The 25,112-nt window shown below is 35.9% G+C and overlaps 6 protein-coding genes across 17 annotated transcripts in view; 2 read left to right on the top strand and 4 right to left on the bottom strand.

Moving 5' to 3' along the window:
• Obsc (Obscurin) overlaps positions 1-9,389 on the top strand; it is a 33,295-nt gene extending 23,906 nt beyond the window's left edge. For all 7 annotated transcript variants that reach the window (XM_066731234.1, XM_066731227.1, XM_066731232.1 and 4 more), the window contains 10 exons: positions 737-1,139; positions 1,415-1,601; positions 1,687-1,990; positions 2,133-2,711; positions 2,776-3,964; positions 4,147-4,445; positions 4,519-5,438; positions 5,547-7,478; positions 7,652-8,805; positions 8,899-9,389. In XM_066731234.1, the coding sequence (XP_066587331.1) occupies positions 737-1,139; positions 1,415-1,601; positions 1,687-1,990; positions 2,133-2,711; positions 2,776-3,964; positions 4,147-4,445; positions 4,519-5,438; positions 5,547-7,478; positions 7,652-8,805; positions 8,899-9,145 (7,214 nt within the window). In that variant the 3' untranslated portion in view covers positions 9,146-9,389. The remainder of the gene's footprint in view (positions 1-736; positions 1,140-1,414; positions 1,602-1,686; positions 1,991-2,132; positions 2,712-2,775; positions 3,965-4,146; positions 4,446-4,518; positions 5,439-5,546; positions 7,479-7,651; positions 8,806-8,898) is intronic.
• Positions 9,390-9,533: 144 nt separating this feature from the next.
• On the bottom strand, positions 9,534-11,409 carry LOC136776006 (NEDD8-conjugating enzyme UBE2F-like). The gene is made up of 5 exons (XM_066731288.1): positions 10,926-11,409; positions 10,639-10,798; positions 10,410-10,571; positions 10,173-10,334; positions 9,534-10,101 (listed from the first exon to the last, which is right to left on the bottom strand). Exons 2-5 carry the CDS (start codon positions 10,744-10,746, stop codon positions 9,985-9,987), a joined length of 549 nt encoding a protein of 182 aa, XP_066587385.1. The 5' UTR covers positions 10,747-10,798; positions 10,926-11,409; the 3' UTR covers positions 9,534-9,984.
• A 130-nt stretch (positions 11,410-11,539) lies between these two features.
• Positions 11,540-17,053, bottom strand: LOC136775995 (serine protease inhibitor 88Ea-like). Of its 2 annotated transcripts, none has more exons than XM_066731268.1 (4): positions 16,641-17,053; positions 13,260-13,607; positions 12,424-12,799; positions 11,540-12,340 (listed from the first exon to the last, which is right to left on the bottom strand). In XM_066731268.1, the coding sequence occupies exons 1-4, from the start codon at positions 16,665-16,667 to the stop codon at positions 11,754-11,756; spliced, it is 1,338 nt and encodes a 445-aa protein (XP_066587365.1). In that variant the 5' UTR covers positions 16,668-17,053; the 3' UTR covers positions 11,540-11,753. The 2 variants fall into 2 exon arrangements, with proteins under 2 accessions (XP_066587365.1, XP_066587366.1); XM_066731269.1 differs by lacking the exon at positions 16,641-17,053 and adding an exon at positions 15,397-15,564.
• Positions 17,054-17,278: 225 nt separating this feature from the next.
• LOC136775994 (thiamine transporter 1-like) lies at positions 17,279-20,146 on the bottom strand. 3 transcript variants are annotated; one of them, XM_066731267.1, is made up of 7 exons: positions 20,040-20,146; positions 19,393-19,792; positions 18,949-19,333; positions 18,456-18,884; positions 18,203-18,395; positions 17,825-17,963; positions 17,279-17,753 (listed from the first exon to the last, which is right to left on the bottom strand). In XM_066731267.1, exons 2-7 carry the CDS (start codon positions 19,513-19,515, stop codon positions 17,613-17,615), a joined length of 1,410 nt encoding a protein of 469 aa, XP_066587364.1. In that variant the 5' UTR covers positions 19,516-19,792; positions 20,040-20,146; the 3' UTR covers positions 17,279-17,612. The 3 variants fall into 3 exon arrangements, with proteins under 3 accessions (XP_066587364.1, XP_066587362.1, XP_066587363.1); XM_066731265.1 differs by having other exon boundaries at positions 19,942-20,085; XM_066731266.1 differs by lacking the exon at positions 20,040-20,146 and adding an exon at positions 19,942-20,021 and having other exon boundaries at positions 19,393-19,871.
• A 133-nt stretch (positions 20,147-20,279) lies between these two features.
• Tmem43 (Transmembrane protein 43) lies at positions 20,280-23,171 on the top strand. The gene is made up of 8 exons (XM_066731278.1): positions 20,280-20,446; positions 20,798-20,983; positions 21,058-21,290; positions 21,355-21,655; positions 21,724-21,929; positions 22,017-22,625; positions 22,755-22,826; positions 22,912-23,171. The coding sequence occupies exons 1-6, from the start codon at positions 20,393-20,395 to the stop codon at positions 22,297-22,299; spliced, it is 1,263 nt and encodes a 420-aa protein (XP_066587375.1). The 5' UTR covers positions 20,280-20,392; the 3' UTR covers positions 22,300-22,625; positions 22,755-22,826; positions 22,912-23,171.
• Positions 22,545-25,036, bottom strand: LOC136775993 (uncharacterized). Of its 3 annotated transcripts, none has more exons than XM_066731262.1 (8): positions 24,993-25,036; positions 24,580-24,673; positions 24,437-24,512; positions 24,289-24,366; positions 24,148-24,222; positions 24,024-24,080; positions 23,863-23,940; positions 22,545-23,786 (listed from the first exon to the last, which is right to left on the bottom strand). In XM_066731262.1, exons 2-8 carry the CDS (start codon positions 24,604-24,606, stop codon positions 22,549-22,551), a joined length of 1,629 nt encoding a protein of 542 aa, XP_066587359.1. In that variant the 5' UTR covers positions 24,607-24,673; positions 24,993-25,036; the 3' UTR covers positions 22,545-22,548. The 3 variants fall into 3 exon arrangements, with proteins under 3 accessions (XP_066587359.1, XP_066587360.1, XP_066587358.1); XM_066731263.1 differs by lacking the exon at positions 24,993-25,036 and having other exon boundaries at positions 22,545-23,411; positions 23,481-23,786; positions 24,580-24,902; XM_066731261.1 differs by lacking the exon at positions 24,993-25,036 and having other exon boundaries at positions 24,580-24,902.
• Positions 25,037-25,112: the final 76 nt, after the last annotated feature.

Here is a 25,112-nt window from a genome sequence, read left to right on the forward strand (position 1 = left end):
TGAAATCTTGCTATTATCTTCATCGTTTGATCGCTATAAAATAACAATCATATAGCGATTAAACGATTAATCTTAACTATAATATAATCAATTAATATTATGCTTTTACAGATTTCCTAAATGTTTCTTGTTATCAAATAACCCCGTGGCTTTTGTCTCATAAATTGTGCTAACAAGCGCGTCATCCTAACCTAAAAAATAACATTTGATCTGCTTTTACAACAAAATTAAAAGAAAATACACGCATGGCTTGCACGAGACACGAAGTTAGTCGATATGCCAGCTAAAGGAATGACAATCCACTGCTTGATTTCGAGGTAAGCACGTTTTGTTAAATGGCCGATACGTTTTATCGCTCAGCAGCAACGCACCCTTCTTTAATGAATTATTCAAGCTTCTTTATATTAATAAAATAATTTTTCAGCCTTTTTACTTTTATTTTAATTGACTAGTTCCTCTAGAAAAATGAACGAAAAAGTAGTACAAAAGGACTTGATTTTCTATAACGCAGAATGTGTCAGAAATGTTCCTAAATCGTTTCTGGACTCAATTTAAAAGTTTTGAACGTTTCAGGAACGTTTCTGACACTATGTGGAATGGATCATTATTATTTATTGGAATTTTCTTTATGGCAATAATAAAAATCTGAGCGAATCGGTGGAATTTTTTCTTCAAATGGTATAAGGGCTTTATTTAAGATTTATTGTTAATTGAAAATTGTAATTGGCTCGTTTAGCTACACCAGAGATTGTAACCAGTAACCTTGAGGATCGCACGATCTTCGAGACACAAACAACGTGTTTCGAAGTGAAGGTCACTGGTCTTCCAAGACCAGATGGGAAATGGTTCAAGGATGGGAAGCAGGTGAGGTCATCGGACAGGTTGAGGATTGAGCACGTCTCGGAGACCTTCAAACTGACCCTGAGCAGAGCACAATCGGATGATGAGGGAATCTACAGCTTCGTGGCGACCAATAAACTCGGTGAGAAGACTGTGGAAGGATTTCTGACTGTTGCATCGGTCGCTGAACTTCGAAAACCGAGGTTCATTGAACCTTTGGAGGACACTGATGTTGCTGATGGTGCGACTGGAGAATTCAAGGCCGTTTTCACAGCGGACCCTGTACCGGAAATATCTTGGTAGGTAGAAGCAAAAGCCTGTTATATATAATAATCGATATTAACACCTCTTACTGTTGCAAATGCAAAAATAAATTCTGTTGAGAATATATATCATTTTTAAAGATTTTTTTAAGTTTATATTCAATGTAACGCTTAGATTGGCATTTGCAGACAACAGAAAATATGTCGTTCATTAAGTAGTATTATTTATTTTTGCCTCGTACGCAATGTTGGAGATTGATGAAGAACAAAATGGCTGATAAATAACTGAGATTTCATGTTGGTTATTGTAGGAGTTACAATGGAAGTGAAATCTCGCCAGAGGATGAGAGAATCAAGATGACCTTGAAGACCAAACCAGCAACCTCGGATAAACTGACCGAGTGCAGTGTGTCTCTTTCGGTACCGGAAGTAAAAGCTGGAGATACTGGGGAGTATAGTCTCTTCCTGATTAACAAACATGGCGAAGCTGAAGCTAGTGTAATGAGGAGAAACTAATTTTGTTATTTCTTTTAATAATGAGAATTATAGAAAACAATAATATTAATGATATTTATTCATTTAGGCTCGACTTGATCTCCTCCTGAGACCGGAAGTTCAGAAATTCGAGGACCACAGCGCTCCACTCGAAGAGATCACCCAATGGGAGGTCGTAGTGGTGGGAAATCCAAAACCAAAAATAATGTGGGTGAAGGGCGAGGATACTGAGATCCAACAGAGTGACAAACACGAACTGTCCGAAGACAGAAGAAACAACAAGTACACATTGAAAATCAATGGAGTCGATTTTGACGACGCTGGAACTTACAAAGTGGTCGCTGAGAATTTCTTGGGTGATGCTTCTGCACAGGCTGAACTGAAAATATTGAGTGAGTAGCAAGAAATTTAACAATGAATATTATACTTTGTAAACAATGAATAATCGAATAGAAACTCAGTGAACGAATAAATATATAGCTGATTTAATATATGAAGAAAATAATTAAATTAAATATAAATAAATCTTTTTAGCAATGGAGCCAACATTTGTAGCAGAATTATCTGATGTACATAGTGACGACAGAGAAGATATAGAATTGAAACTAAGAGCGGATGGAATACCGAAGCCAAAGGTGAAGTGGCTGAAGGATGGAGTGGCCATAAACCAGGATGACCGTCACTTTGTAGCAACTTATGACGAAGGTCAAGTGGCAACCAGTCTGTTCATCAAGCACTTCTCATTAGAGGACGTTGGTACCATCACCTGTGAAGCTACCAACTGCGTTGGCAAAGCGGAAACTAGCTGCCAACTGATCATGAACAAGAAAAAGCCCACATTCAATCGACTTCTGCCAAGATCCGCAGAGCTCGACGAGGGAGAGCCACTCGAATTCAAGATCAAGATCGAGGGTAGTCCAATTCCAGGGATCAGCTGGTTAAAGGATGGCGAACCGGTGGTCCCCGACGACCACATTCAGATAGAGACCTTACCAGATGGTTCATCGAAGTTGAGCATCGACAGAATCAAGCCCACTGACTGCGGAGCTTACAAGGTCATTGCGAAAAATTCTTCAGGGGAGGAAAGCTCTTTATGCGCAGTTGCAGTAAAACGTAAGTAAATTTTCACTTCTTCACAGCCCCATAAAACGTCTTATAACTTATTAAAAATTTTTAGCTGCACCTAGCAAACCGTCGTTCACCCAGCCATTAGAGAACGTCAAGGTTATGAGTGGAGAACCATTGAGATTGGAAGCAAGAGTGGTAGCATTCCCTAATCCACAAATCCAATGGTTCAAAGATGGCTTACCAGTGAGGCCAACGAAAGAGATATCGTTTATTAATGACCCTAACGGTTTGATTGGTCTGACCATCGACAAAGTCACTCCTGAAGACGCTGGTGCTTACTCACTGGTCGCCTGGAACTCTCTCGGTGAGATTACAGGCCTTTCCAACGTGGATGTTGAGGAGAAAGAGAGAAGACCAGACTTCCTCAGCAGTCTTCAACCAGTGACAGTAGTTGAAGGTTTTCCAGCAAAACTGGAGGTGAAGACTTTAGGAAAACCAGTACCAACTATTAAGTGGACCCATAATGGCGAAGAGATCGTTCCGGATGGAGAGCATTTCAAGGTTATCTCACAGCCGGATGGTACCGTAGCTCTGTTGATAGACAAAGCGACTCCTGAAGACGCTGGCGAATACAGTGCCATTGCTTCCAATGACCTTGGCGAGGCAGCCTGTTCCACGAAACTCCAAGTTGCTGGAAAGTCAAGGTCGGATGTTCCTGAAGAAAAACCAAGCTTCCTGTGTCCAATGCGAGATGTATCTGTTGAAGAAGGCCAACCTTTGCTGTTGACTGCTACTTTCGTAGGCAATCCGATACCAGACGTCACCTGGACCAAGGACGACAAACCTGTAGAGCTGTCCGACATAGTTGCTCTTAGCTGCGATGGGAAGAGACTCAGTCTTGAAATTAATCCTAGCCACGTGAATGATGCAGGAGTCTATAAGTGTAAAATATCGAGTCCTCTCGGAGATGATGAAAGTTCAGCCCAGGCTACCGTTAGAAAGGTCTTCCAACCACCCAAATTCACTCAGAAGTTCACAGATCTTCAACAGCTACCAAATTACGATGCTAAGTTCCCAGCCAGGATCAATGGTGTTCCTAGACCTGATATCACTTGGTACTTCAACGATAATCCTATTCTCAAGGACGATGATAAGTACAAGATCAAGAGGGACGGTGATATTTGCTGTCTGTACGTCAAAGACTGCGCACCTGAGGACTCTGGCAAATACACCTGTAAAGCCGTTAATAAGGATGGCGAGGCAGAGTGCTCTGCAAGACTTGACGTCGTCGAGAAAATGTAAGCTATCTTGTACCTGTGGGGCTTATTCTTAGAATTGTTATTCTAGATGTCGAATACAAAAAATAACAAATATATATATATATATATATATATATTTCTTAGTTCATAAGTTTTATATAAATAAGAATAATTGATTTATTTCGCTTTAACAAAATTTAATATTTTCTAATAAATCACAGCGATAGAAGTAAAAAGGTGGAACCACCATCGTTTATGAAGAGGATAGGCGACTGTGAGATCTACCGAGGCATGGCTGCCAAGTTCACAGCATGCGTCACGGGGATACCAGAGCCGGAATTCGAGTGGTTTAAAGATAACGAGAAGATGTGGCCTTCAGATAGAATACAAATGGACCAGGAAGGTAGTCTGTTACGCCTGACAATTCGCAACGTGGATGATCTTGACGCTGGAACTTACAGACTAAGGATCTTTAACCCTCATGGAGAAGACTCATGCAGTGCCGACCTCATCTACGAATGTAAGGCAAAAACTAAATTCCATCTATATCTTATTATTATTAACATTAACCTCTGATCTTCAAATAATTTCAGCCCTAGAACCAAGGTCGAAGCGTCCATTATCAGACCAATATACGGACTATGATAAATACAGAAGATCTGGCATTCCATTGCCATTGGCAGATCGGCCAATCATCAGTAGAATGATGGATCGCCATTTGACCTTGTCGTGGAAGCCCTCAATACCGATTGGTCCCAGGGTACCAGTGACGTATCTTGTAGAAATGTGCGAGCTACCCGATGGTGACTGGTTCACGGCTCGTTCTGGTATTCGCAGCTGTATTTGTGACATCCGCAACCTTGTACCCTTCAGGGACTACAAATTCCGAGTCAGAGTGGAGAACAAGTACGGTATCAGCGATCCTTCACCTTTCGCCCAAACTTACCGATCAAAACTTGAGCCGGATCCACCTAAATTCTTCCCCTACCTGGCTCCTGGTATCGACTTCCGGCCAGAGACCAGTCCATACTTCCCCAAAGACTTTGACATTGAACGACCACCTCATGATGGCTATGCCCAAGCACCAAGATTCCTCCGTCAGGAATACGATACTCAATATGGAGTAAAGAATCACAACTGCAGTTTGTTTTGGTTCGTTTATGGTTATCCAAAGCCAAGGATGACGTACTACTTCAACGACGAGCTGATCGAGTGTGGCGGCAGGTATGACCAAAGTTATACGAGGAATGGTCAAGCTACCCTCTTCATCAATAAGATGCTGGAGAGAGACGAGGGCATTTACGAGGCAGTCGCCACTAACGAGCATGGCGAGGCCAGGCAAAGAGTAAAATTAGCCTGTGCAGAATACCCAACCTTCATCCAACGACCTGAAGAGACCGTTGTCATGCTGAGAAGAAATGGTACCTTAACAGCCAGAGTCACTGGAGTCCCATATCCTGACATCAAATGGTTCAAGGACTGGAAGCCCATCACTACTTCTTCCAGGATCAAGGTCGTTACTCTTAATTCTTGTCTTCTTTAAATTTCTTTTTGATTAAAACATTTTGTTATTCTTTATTTATAAGAGATTAATAATAATAACAATGATATGTAACTACAGATACAATTCGTGGAGCCTGATACTTCAATACTGAGTTTGAGCGAGGCCATAGCGAAGGACGAGGGACTTTATTCGATCAGTGCTGGAAACGTGGCCGGCTCAGTATCTTCTTCAGCAATGGTCCACATCGAGATGAACGAACAGGAATGGAATTATCGAACGTATCGTCGCAAACCGGATATTAAAACTAAAGAACGTCCGGTTATTGACCTTTACGACCTTGGTGATGAGTTGGGTCGTGGTACACAAGGCGTGACGTATCATGCTGTTGAACGAAGCACAGGCAAGAATTTTGCTGCCAAAGTCATGCATGGTCTCAGAGAGCACCGTCCATTTATGCACAATGAGATGGACGTGATGAACAATCTGAACCACAAGAAACTGCTGAGACTCCACGATGCTTACGAAAATGACAATACGATGACCTTGATAACCGAATTAGCTGCTGGAGGAGAACTAGCGGACAACCTTATGAAGCAGACAAGCTATACCGAATACGAGATCGCTGGGTATATCCGGCAGATACTGTGGGGACTTGAGCACATGCACGATTCCCACTACGCTCACCTTGGACTGACCCTGAACGATTTATTAATCTCTCATCCAGGAGGTGACAATCTGAAGATCGGCGACTTTGGCCTGGCTAGACGAATCTCTTCGGCTAAACTAATGACCTTAAACTATGGGGTACCAGAATACGTAGCACCGGAAGTGTCCAATAACGAAGGAGTCAGTTATCCAGCAGACATGTGGTCCGTGGGAATAATCACGTATATCTTACTATCTGGAATATCACCGTTCCGAGGGACCAACGACAAGGAGACGTTGCTGAGGATCAGAGATGGTCGCTGGGAATTTGATGAAAGGTGGACCAACATTTCCAATGAAGCCAGGGACTTCGTCAGGAGTCTACTGATTTACCAACCTGAAAAGAGATTGAACGTGAGAGCAGCCTTGGAACATCCTTGGTTGACTTATATCGATAGACCACCACCAGAACCTTACAGGATACCATCTGAGTACCTAAAGAACTACCACATACTCTACAGAGATTGGTACAGCAACGCTTCCTGCAGGACTTGGTACCGGCGCAGGAAGTTCAGCTGTGCCTTCGAACATCCCACTAAGATGATCTATCCACCTGGCCATCGGTACACACCGGAACCAGAGGACCGGAGGTACAGTCCTAGCAAAAAGCCTGGAATGAAATCTTGGGAGGATCACGTGTTGACTCGAGAACCAATCGACACTGAGATTGGTATGGTCAAGAGCGAAGGTCATTACCAAACTGGGCCGGATACTTACCTGTTGCAATTACGTGACACCGATTTCCCGGTTCGCATCAGGGAGTATATGAAAGTAGCTTGTAACCGTAGTCCAGGATACTCAAGGTCAATTGCAGAGGACCAGAACTTTGACTGGCGTGCACCTATCATAAGGGAGAGAAGGAGATTCACTGACGTCATGGATGAGGAAATTGATGATGAAAGAAGGGAGAGAATTAACAGGTATGGGGCTGCTGATAATTTCACAACTCCCAGGAGGTTGAAGCACGAGCTAGGCACGAGGTTGGAAAGCTACGTCGAGGCTGATGCCATGATGGAATCGAAGAAAAAGGGTCATCCACCTTTCTTCAGAGAGAAGCCACAAATTAAACCAATCGAGGAAGGAAAAAGAGCGTACCTCACCTGTCTGGCTGTAGGTGATCCCAAACCATCAGTGCAGTGGTACAAGAACGATATAGTCATCCAGGAAAGCAACAGGGTGAAGATCAACGAAGACCCTGAAGGCAGATCTATTCTCAGCTTTAACCCTGCTAAAGAACATGATATTGGTATTTACAAGGTGGTTGCTAGGAATCCTATTGGGCAAAGTGTCGTTAGAACCAGGGTTCTTCTCGCTAGTGTACCATCAGCTCCAGACTCACCTGAGGTAAAATATTGAATTTATTAATAAATTGTTATTTAAATAAATTGCTGTTATTTGCTGATAATACTTGGTCTAGTAAAACAATTTTAAGTATTTATCATACTTAGGATGTAGTTTAGTTGAGGAGAGTTTTAAAATATTGCTGGATTGTATAATCTGTATTTTTGTATTTTCAGGCCACGGAAGTTTCAGACACAGAAGTGTTGTTACGTTGGAAGCAACCAAAGTATGATGGTAATTCAGCTGTATTATGCTACAATCTTCAGTACAAGGAAGGCGATGGAATAGAATGGATAGACGTGGCTAGCAACATTGATCACGAGTTTTACGTGGTGAAGAACTTAAAGGAGGACACAAGCTACAACTTCCGGCTGTCAGCGAGGAATCGCATTGGTTGGAGCGAGCATGGAATCCCAACAAAACTTATAAAAACGAAGGGCGAAGGCTCTCCAAAAGTCCAAGTTACGAGGGCAATGAAACATCTTCAACAACTGACCGAGGGAGGTCAAGAAATCGTCCTTGAAGAAGACAAGGTTCACATGGACTACTCAATAGAAGAACGTCCAGTGGAATGGTGCACGGAGTCTCAATTGACCAACAAGTATAGCTTCATATCCGAATTATCTAGAGGTCAATTCTCTGTTGTGGTGAAAGGCATTGAAAGGTCAACCAATCGGGTGATAGTAGCCAAAATCCTTGATCTAGGATCCAGCAATGAGCAAGAAAAACAGGTGAACAGGGAATACGAAGCTCTTCGATCCCTCAGACACGAGAGAATTGCTTTATTAGAGGCTGCGTATAAAGCACCTGGTTCTCCAATAGCTGTATTCGTCCTTGAGAAACTTCAGGGTGCAGATGTACTCAGTTACTTTTCCAGTCGCCACGAATTTTCAGAGAACTGTGTGGCTACGGTTATATCTCAAATTCTAGACGGTTTGCAGTATCTGCACTGGAGAGGACTCTGTCATCTTGACATTCAACCTGACAATGTCGTTATGGCATCAGTCAGGTCTGTTCAGGTGAAACTTGTGGATTTCGGCTCTGCCAAAAAGATTAGTAAACTTGGCTCGCAGGTATCCAAGAACGGACATCCAGAATATAGGGCGCCAGAAGTTTACAGCGATGAGATGGCTTATCCGCAAACTGATATTTGGATGGTCGGAGTCCTTACGTATGTTTTGCTGTCTGGTGTCTCTCCCTTCAGGGGCAAGGACGCTGATGAAACCAGACAGAATATCACCTTTGTCAGATACAGGTTTGAACATCTCTTCAAAGAACTCAGTCAGGAAGCCACCAGGTTCTTAATGCTAGTCTTCAAACGTGCCCCAAGGTCAGTACTTTAATCTAGTTTTCAGGATTTAATATGAAAACTCAGTTCTTTTGATGGCAGATCAATTTAATTGAATTTAAATTTTATTTGCAGCAAGAGACCTGTAACAGAGGAATGTCATGAACACAGGTGGCTGATGCCAACAGAGTACATGATTAAGAAGAGAGAGAGGGCAGTTTTCCTAGGAAACAGACTGAAGGAGTACAGCGATGAATACCATGCAGAAAAACTAAAATTGGCTTCGCAGACTGAGAGTTTGGCAACAGAAAGCATATTGGGATCTAGCAGGACATTGATCAGATCAACGAGTATACAGGATGAATTACTCACTACATTTTAATTAATAATCAATGAGCAACTATATTTAAGAATTTTCCATTTTATTTATTCACTTGACTGCCACAGTCTGGCTGATCAATCTGAATGGTATCAAACAAAATTGAGAGACTTACAGATTTCTTCAGATGTGCTGTCTTCTTTTTGCTTCAATCTAATTCTTCATATTTCTTTTTTCTTTCCTTTTGTTAATATTTATTTGTTACAAGCTCTACAACTTTAGCTGGGAAAATTAACAGCACCAGTACTGTGGTTTTTGAACTTGGTGGGCACATTGAGCACGTGTATTATTTATTTATAATTCGCGTTATAACAAACTATAAAATGGAAGTCAAAAAGTCAAAGAGCAAATACTATTTGAATAAAAAGGAACTTTTAATGATAAATAAATCTTGAAGGAGATCAAAATCTTTATTTTTTTCCCATACATCCACACAATTTATCTTTCTGTACAGGAGAAAGCTTGATGTTTGTGATTAAGTATCGAATTTATTTACAAATAATGATTACAATATTCTGCACCAAAAAATAACAGTTCTCTTGATATACAAAGTTTACCTATTCATCTTTGTATTTTATTAGAACCCTGATTAATGGCTCGCACTCACTTTTTATGTATGATTCAATAGAAAATCAGATATTATGCAACTGATCACAAATAGGGAAAAAACTGAGTTTAAATTCTACTAAAAAAAGACTAGTAGCAAAATACGAATAAACAATAAGTAATGTACAATTAATAAAATTCACAGACTTAGTATAGTTGTCTTATAAAAAAAAATTAAATGACTAATTTTATAAAATATACAATTATAGTTTTAAGTCAATTTCTTCTATTCATAATCATCTTTTTGCATAAAGCATCACATAACAATTTACTTTATTACAAAAAGATTCTTTATCCTTTAAATATTGCTCAGCAGCATCTCTATTTAAAGGATCATCAAAATTTAGCAAGTCCTGAAATAAAAAACAACCTCTTTTAATATTTGATAAACTTAAAACTGTGAATATGAATAAAATACACTCACTGTAAATAATGAATTTAAACCCCAAACAACATCCTTGAGTTTTCTAGTTGGCGCCCAGCCCATACCATCTATACTATTTTGTCTTAATATAGATAAGCATACATTGCCATCTTCACTAATATTAGGATGCCACAGTTTTGTTAAGCATTTAACCATTGGAGGCTGCATGAAAAATACAAATACTCTATACTTGTTAGCACTTGTTAAATTGATTGTTTATAATAAAAAAATAATTACAGCCATGTTATAATCCTCCGTAACATTAATTTGAAAATAAAACTTTCCACCAGACCAATATCCTTCATCAGGTATGATTAAAAGAGTAAATTCATGTAACCTGTGTGGATCGTCAAAGGTTACTTGGCAAGTAGTAGGAAGAGTTTGTTCCATTTCTTGTACCTATAGAAAAAAGACAATTAAAAAAAATGGTTTAAATTAACAATTATTTTATAGAAATTTGTAGTACCTCTTTAATTAACAATTTATCTCGAACAGAAACACGTTTGTTATAATCTTTACTTTTAGTATTGGTTATATCACTGTCTTTTTTCAGTTTTCCACGTAAAGTTATCATTTTCCTTTTTGGATCTCAGAACTTCAGATAGAAATTTAACCTTCGTTGGACGCTTCGTCCAACAAAAAACGACGAAAACGGCCAAAATTGAGACACAAGAGTTTTTAGGTTAGAAAACTGCGTTCCTCATAACTCGTATATAAGTATCGTTCCCACCAGTTTCAAGAAATTAGAATTACCTCTCACTAAAACAGCACAACCGATTGTATATAATCAAACGTCAGAATAATTTTTAATCGTACTCTTCTATTTGTTTTAACCAAGTAAAAATTCTGACAGCCCAGAAAGGACGACGACAGTTTATCCTTTTTAGCTTTTTAACAACACCAGTTTATAAAAATGGCAATGTTCATTTAAAATCGAACGTTGAGTGTCATAAGCTATTTATTTTCTCATTAAATTGGGAGGAAAAACAAACAACTCGACAATAATATATACATTCCAAGATTTACATAGTGCGGCGATAAACAATCGTGTGCTATGGCCTAGAATTGCCAGATGTCCAAGCGCACTTTCTAGAATTTCAACATTTTTATTTTTATAATGTAAGGAAAAAGACGCCTGGAAGAAAAAACTAACAACTAATTCCAATAAGAAATTGCTGAAAATTATAGAAAAAACGCTTTTGGCTTGTTGTTGCGAAATGACTACAAAAATTTGGTTAATTATATTTTTATTTTTGTTTAAAAGCGCCAGCTATTGGCCGAGCAGCCAAACTGAGCCAAACCAAGCCAACACGCCAACACGCAAGTAACGCTGCCACTTACTTGAATAAAAATAAAACTCAAGAAAATATTCATTATATTTTCCTTTTTTTATTCATATAATACAAAGCGATGGTTCTTATAAAAAAAATAAATAGGAGCCGCTTTAAAATAGCGATTAAAAGTCAAGCAACTTACGAATGATGCTTTTTAAAAATCTTATTTACAACTAATAAAAGTTCGAACCGGAAGAGGCGAATCAGGGATGAAATAAACCTTCGTTGATTAAGAAAAGGAAGGAAATTAGGACGTTTCGGGAGTGATGGGTGCAGGAGTTCGGTAGACACCGCTGAAAAGGATGGTACGAGTTGGCTGATCGTAAATAAAATAGATAAAGGGATGATTGGCGTTAAAGATGGCAGGTTCGGAGGGCCTGCTAGATCGGAAGCTGAAGATTGCAGTGGCGGCAGCTGCGGTCGTTCCCTCTTCGGTGACTTCGATCTTTGCCCTATGAACCGCGTCGCCAATATGTAGACTGGCTTCTCCGTCGGCAAGAAATCCTCGCAGATCTGCCGATGGTGTAAGAACTTCGCCTGCTCCCATAGCCGGAAGTAGCTGGCCCAACGGAAGTTCTCGCTCGACTCCGAATCGCGGAATCGATACTTCTACTTCATGCAAGGGCATTCCAACTTCCAACAACTCTTTGAGTTCCTGAGCACCTTTCTCAGTCGATAATCTCTCTATTAATTGACGGACTCCGTCGCGATCGCTTGGCTGCTGATCCGTCAGAGCTCTAGCCGTTGCAAATGGTGGAAGTAAAACGTACATCGACACTTCCTCTCCTTTGTAAGGTAGTTCCAGAACGTGAGCTCCCAGCTCTTCGGATACCACTACGATTAATCATGATAATTTAATAAGAAACAAATATATACACGACTAACGAACAAAAAAATCAACAAACAGGTTTTTTTACCATGGTTAAAAGCCTTCTTCTGCCTCATAAATTTCACGACGGAATTCTGAGAACCAGAAATGTAGAATAAGTCTTTCTTGGAATTTGCTGGATCGAACCTGCTCTGCCAGAATCCCTTAAAGAATACTGCATTTGATAAAACGCAGTCAGTTTGGTCATCGATGCTTCCTTCAGGAAGTAAGTCCCGGATGTGGCCTTTAGTGGTATTGCTAACCCAGTCATTGATACGTTTCCTAGCGTCAGCAGGATTTTTCTTGAAGTCAACCTTTTCCAGCTCGTCGTCAAAGAAGTCAAATACACACTCTCTCAATTTCTTCGCGTCCGTCAACCACAGTTTATTGGCTGACCTGTATACGTAATCGGAAGTTGCGTTTTCCTATAATTATAACACAAATATTAAATATAAATCAGTAAAGAAATAAGTATAAAAATTAGAAAACAATACAAGATTTGCTGCAAGACCCAATCTAAGCTACAAGGTATTGTGAAAAATCCCAGTAGATATTTTTAGAAGTTTCAATCAAGTTCACATGGGAAATTAACAATACATAGTACTATCAGGAATATTTTAGCTATCGAGTTGAACTTCCTACGAGACTAAATTGAGATCTCGAAACATGCTAATGCCAGGGGTCTGATAATTTCTGTTGTAACAAGCGGCTCACCTTGAGCTGACCTTGAACGACTTAAATCAAGGACTAAACAAAGTAAAAACGAATTTCTATCGTAGTTAGATCCAACGGAGCAACGCGTAGCGTGTCAGACTATCAATTAGAAGACCCAGGTTCAATCTCAGGTAGAGAGGGGGAAAAAGAAGGTTACACTTTTTCAATTACTTGGGAATCCCGCTGCTGTCTAATGGATTGTTCAAATGCATAGAGTCTTTGAACGTCGATTTTCGAGAGGTTATCAGGGATGCGGAGGGCGCTCTTCAGGGACGCCTCAGTAGTCCCGCGAGCCCCGAAGTACGCCAAGGTCAAAGCTTGATGCAGGCTGTGCGGGCTGAAGAAAATGTTGTCTGTTGTCTCTATCAATGCTGTCTTCCTCAGGGAATCCATGGCAAAAGTAAACCGCGCGTCCGTCAGTCCCTTTACCATCTCCGGATTCATCATCGGAGGGTTGTCATTTTCCGTCAAGCATTGACCGGAAATCCCCGTGGCAAACAGGATCAGAAACACGAACATCTGAAAAAAATTGCTTATACACTCATATTCAACAATTATTTCCAGCTACTATAACAATTTATCAGCGAACATAAAAAAGTCCGCATGACGCAAGAGAGAAAAAAATGAGCAACCATCGCGCAAAAATTACATGCACGGCTGCAGGCGCTTCCCAAATTGCAACAGTACCTTGTATATCGCAAAGTTCTCTGTAATCATTCAAACCGACCATTTCTAAGCAAATCCAATAATTGGTTGCATTTGATTGGAAGCGAAATATACGTGACGATTTATTGTTGGAAAAATTAATAAATTCTGTCAAATATCAAAGAAAATATTGATCGACAATCGATTCTCACGCGTTGGTGGTCGATTAAAAACTTTCACCGAGAAAGTGAAAATTCAGAATGGGAACCGGTCCGGTGCTTGAAAATCAGCAACGAGAAGAAAATGAGAGAGAGAGAGAGAGAGAGAGAGAGAGAGAGAGAGAAATGGTCAACCCTTGAGCAGCTTTCGCAATTGATTTAGCCAAATCACTCAAAGCGCCTGTGACCTCTAAAATAATTTATTCCAGACTATTTTATCATTGGAGGCCAAGCGAGCATCGATAAAATCATCTGCGTCATCCGCGAATCTCTGCTCGATTCAAGTCCTTCAATGCAATAAACAAACTTCCTCTACGACCTCCTCCCCCTGGAGCAATTATTATCTAATCAACCGAGACAATTCTTCATTTTCAAGAAGCGAATGTCAATGAACATTGTAAGACATATCTGTGATTAATTTCATATTTATCTTTCAGTCATTAATACTTTATAATTAAAAATGGGATTTCGTTAATCTAACCGATTATTGGAGGAGAATAGATCTTGTATTTTTTTTCGTAACGAGAGATGTAAAAGCAAACGTCGAAACGAGTGAAAGCAGCGCACAAACCGTGACATCATAGGGTCCGGCTTTCTTGTTCGGAATTAACGAATGACGAAAGCAATCTCGTTTCTTTTTACCTACATTGGACTGCATTTAAATTCAAGACAAGCCTAACAGAATTTATTAGAATTGATCTGAAGGAATGCTGATTAATTTGAACCTTATCAATTCTGAGTTGAGTTTCAATAGTGATTCTGAGTAATATTAAAAATAATGTGGCGAGACAGCTGTCAGATATAACGTGATCATTTCACAACGTGATCTCATTTATAAATTGATCACGCAGAGCGCGAGTAAATAGTCCGATTGTTCCTTTACAGAAGAATAGTTTATAGTTGGAACGAAAATTCTTCGCTACTGACATCAGAACAAAGGCAGGAAAATATCATTTTCTGCCGCGCACGCTAAATCAAATACATCAAAATTGCTTAGTCCTTCACATTTCGCAGGAAGCAAATTACAATGAAACTGAAATAATACGAAGTCAAAAATAGCAACTGATTCCACTTTATGAATAACTTTACCAAAGCTAAAAATAAATTATCTATTATATTAATCGCACGATTCAATCTTATTCTGAAGTTATCGATAATGCTTTAAAAATTTATAATAAACTTTCTTAATTAAAAAAATTTTGAGTCCTTGCTATATTTAGAAGACAGCATTTTTTCGTATAATCACATTCGATAGTTAAAGTAAAATTATAATTTTTAATGAATTCAAGCGTGAGTTGATTATAGTTTTAGTCCCTTTCCTCAAGAAAATAAACATTAATAGTCTTCAGCTTTTACTCATTAAGAATATTGACAATTTTGCATAACGTTGTAGAAAGATTTAAACGTAATTAAAAACTTGAAAGTTTAGCTTTCTTGGAACTCACTGGTACGGATATCATGTTGATACTTTTCTTGTTTCACTTGTGCAAAGATCAGAAGCTCATCGCGAGCGAGAAATGACGTTCACAACGTTGGCTTAGCGATGGTGTACTAACTAAAGTACTACTAAAGAGCCGGGTAAAGGCAAACTATGACGAGTAAACGAGTCGAAACCCCACCACATTTGAGCCATTAAAACCAGTAAACCCCACCATAATTCCAACCAGCTTAAGCATTTCCACCGGCGGACTTGGACTTTCCAGACGAAACACGTGTTACTTTTGCATTGTCACAACTCTTTTGTCCTGATTAATAAATCAGAAGTCATTAAACCCAATTCCACTGAGCAAAATTTAACATCAACGTGTCTCTGGTCAGCGACCTGTATCAAAACTTTGTTTTCCAACGATTTTTGCTGGCACTAGTCATCAAAACCAATTGTGAAATATTTCACAGAATTTGATTGGATTACGTAGAAAAATTAAATACAATTGGAAATAATGAAAGAACATATAATAAAAACAATGACGTCTTGCGTTAACTGGTTAATAGTAATTATCTTGACTCAGTTGGGTCAAAATCATTAGTAAACTCGGCTAATTCGACGAGGTTCTCGCAATGTCAATAAATCCTTCTAGTACACAAATATTACTGTACACAGGTCGACGTAATTATGTTGTGGAATTACTAGCTGTCTCCTTGAAGGAATCGTCAAATCGATCATTCCCGATTTCTGCCAAGGAAACCAATAATTTGTTTTGCCTTCAGAAATATTCAAAGATCTTCGTTTAAACAAAATATTCCTTTGTTAGAACCTGTTTATCCGTAGCAGAAATAAATTGTTGCTTCAAACTGTTGGTTTCACAAAACACTAGTCATATCGTGTGAAAAGCTACATTTTCCAAAGTACATTGTGGTGGAGCTTATAATTTGTTGGTTTTCAAGTGAATCAGGAAAGATTTGCTTCGTGGAATTTCACAGCAATAACAAAACATTCTTTTGCTTTTAGCAGTGAATAAATTTTAATCAGTACTGATGTTTATTGTAGTGATGATTTAAAAATAGGACAGAGGATGAGGCGAGTGGTTTTTTCCCCCAAGCAGAATGAACAGTGTCTTGCAGCATATTATCTAAAATGAGATAATAAAAATAATGCAATGTGAGAGTTATGCAGCGAGATTAGATTGTGTAGTTAATGAACAACTATAACCAAATGTCCAATGTCTGTTGAATAAAAACGTTTCCATACCTCCGTTATCGTCTTAATAGTTCTCATCTGGATGCTTTATTGACGAATCGTTTAAATGTGAAGATTACAAATAAAATTGCAAGAACGATTCCACCAGTTCTCATTTTATACGCTTTAAAATTTTCAAGTGTGGACCTTCTGTGTATTTACTTTGCCCCATTCGTGTGCTTGCCTTTACAATAACCAATACAGAAGTAAACTGTCGAGGAGATGCGGGAAAATCCCGAGAGAATTCATAATTGCTCGATCACGTACTCTTCGTGGAAACTGTAGATTTCGGCCAGAATTGCTAAACTGTGGAAGCAACTGTGAATGGACTCCTCCTTTCTCTTTCTTTCCGCTCTTAAAAAAATCTCAAGAATTATTATCAACACTATTTACATACTACCATTCTCTTATTATTAAGGTGACCAACTTTTATTTGTTTATACAGGTATAGTACGAATAAAGCCTTGTTAGATAAGGTAATTGAAGCTCTATTTAGTATGGTTGGTCAACTTAGCACAAAAGCTACCATTTCCAGGACAAATGTTTATGGATACATTTGTTGATAGTTTAATTATTAATATCATAAATGCTTATAGTCTCGAGTTAAATGGTTACAGGAAAATAGATGATTATCGTTATTTAATCACAGCTAATAATTAAATCTTATCTATTTTCTCTTTATCAGTTATAAGACACATGAGTTACTTTCATATCAAATGCTCTACATAATTATCTCATTAATATTTTATTTATATTTTTTTTGTAAAAATAAAATCTATTACAGGACGTTTAAAACTTCATAGCTACATAGAATTTTTAGATACTCTATAAGTACTTTAGCTATAAAACGCAACATCAACGCATTTCAAACAATTCACCAACGCAGTAACAGATATAAAAATTCTTTCAACTGTATCTAATATTCACAATACTGACAAGGCAGTGTTCATTTATCGTACGTAATTGTCTTCTTTTTTTTCACATTTAAGGTTTCCTTTTATTATTTTCGACGGTTGCGAAGAATCGAAATCTCTCGCCTTTTCTATAAAACATCACTATAGTTAAAATTCCCATTATCATAAATAAAATTCCTAATATCAGATAGTAGCCTCCGTAAATGATGAACTGAAAAATTTGTTAATCAATATTTTGCACAAATCTTTCCTCAGAATTAAAAAAAAAACTAAATTTGTTACCTGCTTTCTTATATCTAAATTTAAAGGCCCATCTACAACAATGATGGTTAACACACTTTGAAGGCCTAAAGTTAAAAATGTATTTATTCCAAAAATTAAGCCAAAGCTGTCTTCATTTATATATTTGGCTACCTCAAAACTGTAATGTAATTGTTTCAATTAATTGTGAAATTTTTATTAAGATTGTAGCAAACCAACTTCAAATTTAAGAGGATAATATTTCTACCTCAGGTAGAGTAAATTGGTCATTTTAATGTTACTTGAACCAACATTGCTACCTGGGATGGAAATTGTATTTTTTATATACTTGTCATTGAACCACTACCATGTCCTTTGACCTACTAGGTGATTATTAAAAGTAGATTTATTATTGCTTACTTGGCTATTGTAATGATTGTATGATAAATTATTCCAAATCCTACGTAACAAATGTAAGAAACCCAAAGGGTTGAGGTAATTGCTGAAATTATTACTAAAACCCCTTCTAAAATTGAAAATACAGACAATATTGCTTCTGCTAACAGAGGCCAATTCAAAGGAACTTTTGAGACAATAAAAACTGTAATTGCACCTATAACAAAAATTAAATTTTAAGCCAATTCTCCTATATTGTTTAAATTATAATATTTACCTATAATTGTATACATTGCATCTACAGCACCATTATAAATCTCTGCACGATCTTTTGCAATGTCTATCCAGATTAATTGCATGTAAGTAGCAACTTGCAAATATCCACAAGTTGCGAATGCCCACCAAGCTGACCATTTTATTACATGAACATTTGTGTAAGCTGACCAAAAATCAGTCCACAATAGCTTGCATGCATTTCTAATTTTCTGCTTAAAATTATCATGCTTTTCAATATCTAGTTGTAGAATTCTCTTTTCAAGATTAAAGTTCAAATTGGATTGATTTAAGTTAGAGTTAATAGGGTTCACTGATGCATTAATAGGCTCAGTAGTAGGGCTTGATTTTGCATTATTTTTTGATGAGTGAAAGTAGATTGATTGCTCAACAGATGGTAGAAAGAGAGAAAATATTACCGAAATCGCTAGTGCTGTAAAGCTAACAGTTAATTAAGTTAATTAAGATATTAATATAATAAATGATTTATTAATTACCTCCTGCTGTTAACATTGTTAACTCATGATAATCTAATAGATAAAATGATGTTGCAATTTGCGCAACTACTGCAGACATGAAACGACCTACTAGAGCTGCACCTTTTGTATGACCAGCTACTTCTTGATAATGTTTTTTATCTACTTTAGCATATATATAAGTATAATATGCTATTTCTGCAGAAAGAAATAAGCCATAGAGAAATTCAACAATTTGCATAAGAAACAATGTTTTTCCCAGTACTAGTGTAAGAAAGCATGCAGTTCCTGATAAACCACATAAAATAATAACTGGCTTGTACCTTACCAAGTCTGTTAATAAAAATACGAAAACTGTACAAGTTAAATAACTGTAAGTGCTAATGGGATAGATATATTGATTGACCTAAAAAATAATTATACATTCAAATTATCTCCAAATTGGGAAAAGCATTAAATATTTACCTCTGTTTCTGTAAAATTTTTCCAAGGTCCTGTTAAATAATTAGTAACAAAAGATTCGCCAGGACGAAAGTCCTTTAAGAATCCAAAGCAACACAGCAATAGTGATATTTGCCACCACTTCATGATCAAATTTCAGTATTAACTAAATATTAATAAGGATTACAGTACAAAATTCTTACGCAATTGATTACGTACAATAAAAAACAAGTGGAGTGAACAGACTTTTAAAATCAATTGTCACAAATTAAAACAAAATCTATCACAGCAGTAAGCTACTCAAAAACTGATAAGATGAATGTGGCTGATAAAGTAATCAGCTTTTATTATAGGTATCCATCAGGCATATTGTGCTGTGTCAATGAAACTTGAGTAGCATCTCTTACACAGCATGGCATATCAACTGTAAGGTAAAGTCAGATTAACCTATGTTGGAGTTATAGGCATGGCTGACTATAGGCAGTTAAGTCACACATGTCCAACTAAACTAAAATATCAATTAGCAAATTAACTAGCAAAGAAATTCCATCTCAATATTTCATTTTATTTCACCTTTACAACGAGTATTCATCACCCACGCTAATGTCAACAGCAGATTCATTTTTTTTTCATACAAATATTTTAAATTCCTTAAAACCTATAAATAATACCTTACTAAAATTTAAACCCTTGAACATTTGAAGTGAGCAGCTGAGATAACACAGTTTCAAACATAACCTTTAGAATTAATAAATATAACTATCAATAATGTTTTTTCAAGACTGTGATTAAAATTTGTTTATAGTATGAAAATGATTTCTAATAATTTTCTCTTTTTAGCTCATAATTAGCTTTGTAATGTTTTTATTTACTCCAATTCATTTAAGATTTGAAGTAATATGAATTTTGAATATTCGGTCGGGACATTCGGGTTACCGCCTACCGGCGCTGATTTCAGAGCATGACAATGGAGTGCAAAATATGTAAAACTCAAAAAGCTTAAAAATAAAATGTATGCTTTTGGATGCTTGCATACTCAATTAATTATTTTCTGACATTTAAAATGTATCGTGCAAATGTAAGAGTATTTTTTTATTTTTTATGGCTTATTTAAAAAAACATTGATACTACAACTGTACCAATAATATATTTTATCTTGATTTTTATAACAAATCATATATATACATATACACTATAAATTTATAGTTTCAATAATTTTTAATTTTTAAGAAATTAAGAATTTATATAATGTATAATATAAATAATTTTATTTTTAAAAATAACCTTACTTAAAATCTTTTTTTCTGTACTATAAATTATTATTGACATTATATAATGAATATAAATATAGACTATTTACTACCATTAAAAATAGACAAATTGAACATCTATACTGGTTCTGTAAATATCTTTTACATTTTCATTGCAGCAAAATGGGCAACCAGCTCATAGATCCAATGCTGAACCTTATTTACAGAATAGGATGAATGTAAGGCATCAGGGAAATATGAATGCTCCACCGTCAGTATCTGAACAATTTAAAGAATCATGGCTAACAGCTATCATAGGGTCAATATTACTTGCTGCAGGAATGTGTTTATTGTTTTGGAATGAGGTATTTGATACTTTCATATATACATATATAATTTATAAATAATTATTTTAACTCAATTTCTTAATTTATTTTAGGGTAGAGCTGCCAAAGTAGCACATTCTTTAGATGAAGCATTCAGAAATATTCTTGTGATTCCAAATAGTTTTCAGTTTATGCCTGAATATGAAGGGCGATTGATTCATATATCAGGGACTGTGTCAGTATCTGAGCCACTAACAGAACCTGATTATGGTATAATAGTTTCCAGTATTAAGTTAAAAAGAAGAGTGCAAATGTATCAGTGGGTGGAGATTGAAGAGGAGCAAAGGTATAAAAACTCTTAAATATTCTTATGCATAGTAAATTTTATCAGTTTATTTTTATATTATCAGTTTTTCATCTATACCAGACGAACAAAAACATTATTATTATACAACAGAATGGAAAGATAAACTTATAGATTCTGAGAGATTTTATATACGAACTGGTCATCATAATCCAAAGGAAATTCCCATTAAAAGTCAGATTCAAATTTCTACTGAAGCTAAAATTGGAACTTACATTCTTGGGGAAGAGTTGAAGAAAAAGTTTCATGATTTTGTTGAAGTTACCAGTGATGAAAGGCCAGAACGCAAAGATATAAAAATGCATTCTGGATTATATTACCACAGCAATGATTTGTGGAATCCGGCAGTAATTAATTTATTATCTAATTTAGTAAAAAAGCCAAGAAAGTACATGATAAAATAATTATTTTTTAGGTAGGAGACATACGAATTCAATTTTCTTATGCAGGAAAAGCAGGAGATTTATATTCAGTCGTAGGTATGTTGGAAAAAGGAATTATTGTCCCTTATATTACTTCAAAAGGTGAAGAAATTTTACTTCAGAGAAGACACAAAGTTTCAGTAGATCAGATGTTTCATTTAGAGCATGTACACAATTATTGGCGCACTTGGAGCATCAGGTAACTTATTCCTTTTTATAAATACTAAATTATATGCAATTTATAATAACAAAATATTAATAAATTTAATTCTTCTAATTTCTTTAGAGGATTGGGATGGCTGGTATTATTTTTAGCAGCAACGTGCTTGGCCAACATATTAAGAACAATTATTATGAACTCAGCATTTCTGTGTGGTGTGATTGCTATAGAATCTTTGACCATGTCTGTTTCAATGTCCATTAGTTTACTGGTAATTGGATTTGCTTGGGTATGGTATCGACCAATTATTGGTTTAGTCCTGGCACTTGCAAGTATTGTACCATTTATTTACTCAACAATTTCCTCTGGCTCTCAACATCAGCAACGTGATAATTACAGAAGATTGTAGACCAATACACTTCTTTTCAATATTTATTAAAAAATCTTAAAAGGGAGTACATAACAGTATTTCAAATAAAACTCATTTTATCATAAATTAGTTTAAAATTTTACTAGCAAATAAAATAACTTACAATAAAGTTAGTCTATGAAATTCAACATGCCATGCTTTACATTACAGTACAAAAAAAGCAGTAGAGATATACTGGTTACTGAAATAAATAAATAATTTATATAATGTGTCTGGGGCAAGAATAATTCACTCAGTGCACAAGTCTTGAAGCTCGGTTAAAATCTTGCTGGATATCGAGGCTTTGGAAGCGCTACCAGTTTCAGGTATAAAAAAAGATTTATTTCTTTTATGTACTGGAGTCTTTAAAAAGCTAATGCTAGACTTTAAATTCATATATTCTTTTACGGATCTTTCGAAAACATTTGCCTCTCGATCGTTCAAATAATCACCAGTAACAGAGGAATCGTTATCGGATAACTGCAAATTGAGCGTTTCACTGAGGCTTTCTTCTACTTTACAGTCTGGTACAATAATTCCACTAGTTCGCAAATCACTTAATTCCATGCATTGAATTAATTCATTTTCCTCAATTTTTTTAATTATACAAAGATTTTCCTTATTCTCAAGAAGGCAATTATCATATGAAGTTGAAGGAATTTCTTGTTTTTGGATTATGATTGATTCAGTTTCAAAATCATCCTCGTCACAAGGAAAGGGAACTTTTACATCTTCATTGAATACATCCTTATTCCACTCTATATTACTCAGGTCTACTGTTTCTTTAGCACAATTTTTATCTACTTGTAACCTTACCATTGAATTGCTAATCTGTATACTTTGAATACAAGTTAATAAATTATTCAATACAATTCTGTTATTTTCAGTTTCGACCAAAAGCTTTTTCAAATATTGCTCAACCATAGCCGCATTTTCAAAATTAAAAAATAAAGGAGTACTATTTTGTACTGCTATATTCTCTGAATTATTTAAATTTAATATATTTCTATCTAAGTTCTCATTTTTAATATTTTTTTTCTCATTTGATAAAATTATAGCTGGAGTATTAGGATCAACTATTACAGAAGCCCTATGTATTTCAGGTCCTAGAACTTTAGGGTTTTGCTTAATTTTATTTTGAAATTCACTGGAAACTGATTGTATTGCATCATTAAAATTACCTGCACATGACTTCGATTTTTCTCTTTTTTTATCAAGCATTTTGTTAACATCTTTCTCTTTAGTCAAAATACCTTTCATGTGCTTCTCTCTTATTTTATTTGGTGGGATCAAAAAACTTTTTCTCACTGTACTAGTAGATAAAGTTGCAGCATCATTATTCGTAGACATAGGTTGCTTTACTAAAGATTTCTTTTTCTTATGTTCTGACTTTTTATTACTAATACCCAAAGGTGTTTGAAGGCTGTCAACTCCAAGATTTAGTTTCCTCCTAGCTCCTTTGATCTCTGATTGTACATTACATAATCCTGTTTAAGTATAATTATATTATTTAAGGATTTAACAAATAAGAAACCTATAGCAATATAAAATTATTCAACACACCTGTTGTTGCAATTTGTGGATGTTGTTTCCGTTCACTATAAAGTTGCAACAATCTTTCAGGCTTACATGTGTTGGCAACTGAAATTTTTTGGTATTAATATATATATATATATAAATATTATATATATAAATACATATTCAGCATTTTATTTAAAACTAACCATTCTGTTTTCCTTCACTTTTGGGTACCTTGGATAGGCTGAATTCTTCTGCACAAACTGAAATTTTTAAATGATTTAGTAATATAAAAATTTACAGTAATTTAAAGGTATTCAACTCTCTCACCTTTCCTTGTCATTTGCCGAATTCTTCCCTCCTGACTACAAGACTGCAAAAGTCTTTCAGGTTGACATTTTTTCACTACAAATGTTGGTTATAAAAAAATAAGTAATGGAAATTATACAGAATAATATTTTTAAAACTAACCACTTTTTTTGACTTCACTTCTAGATGCTTTAGATGCAGATAATTTTCCCAACCTCTCTGGCTGTGACTTAGGACGATCTATACAAATTTTGTTGTACAATTAATAATTGTTGAAGTATACATAAAATATATGTAACATCCATCATACCTGTAGGATAGTCTTGTTTCTTAACTGAATTACAGTATAATGAAGCCCTTAATCTATCCACATGCTGAATCTCATTCTATAAATAAAAGTACATCAAAGTATAAAATACCATTAAAAAACTTGAAAAAATAGTTTAGTATTACCATAAAACTATAATTCTTCGACATCATTCCAAAAAACAAAATTTCATAAAACCCAAAACATTCGGATTCCTAAAGTTTGCTTCTCACCCTCGCACTATAAAGGAAAATTATATTAAAATACTAAAATCTGAGCAAAATTGTCCTTCTTACTAATAAATAAACATTTTTTTTATTTTGTTTTTTCTATTAAACTTTATAAAATGAGAATAATTAAAATTTTTAACAACGGAACTTTATGTTTGTTCAACTAAACCCAACCTATAAAGAAACAATACATAACAATAAAACCTTCAAGAAATTGGTTTCTTAGCAAAATTAAAGAATACATATAAATTAATTTATCAAAACTCTATGAATTTCTTAAAATTTTAAAACAGCAAACGATTATTGTTACTCAAAAAGTGTAGACGCACTTATCATTTGTTATTCAATATTTGAATTATAGTCAACGGTCGAAGGCGCCATTTTGAAAAAATTTCGCGCGCGTAGTTCATATGTGGTCATGTTCAACTTTACAATTTACAACTATACTA

Source organism: Prorops nasuta, unplaced genomic scaffold (genome assembly GCF_024137725.1).
Source record: "Prorops nasuta isolate Cenicafe-Biocafe unplaced genomic scaffold, Cenicafe_Pnas_1.2 PNAS00008, whole genome shotgun sequence".
NCBI classification, from domain to species: domain Eukaryota; kingdom Metazoa; phylum Arthropoda; class Insecta; order Hymenoptera; family Bethylidae; genus Prorops; species Prorops nasuta.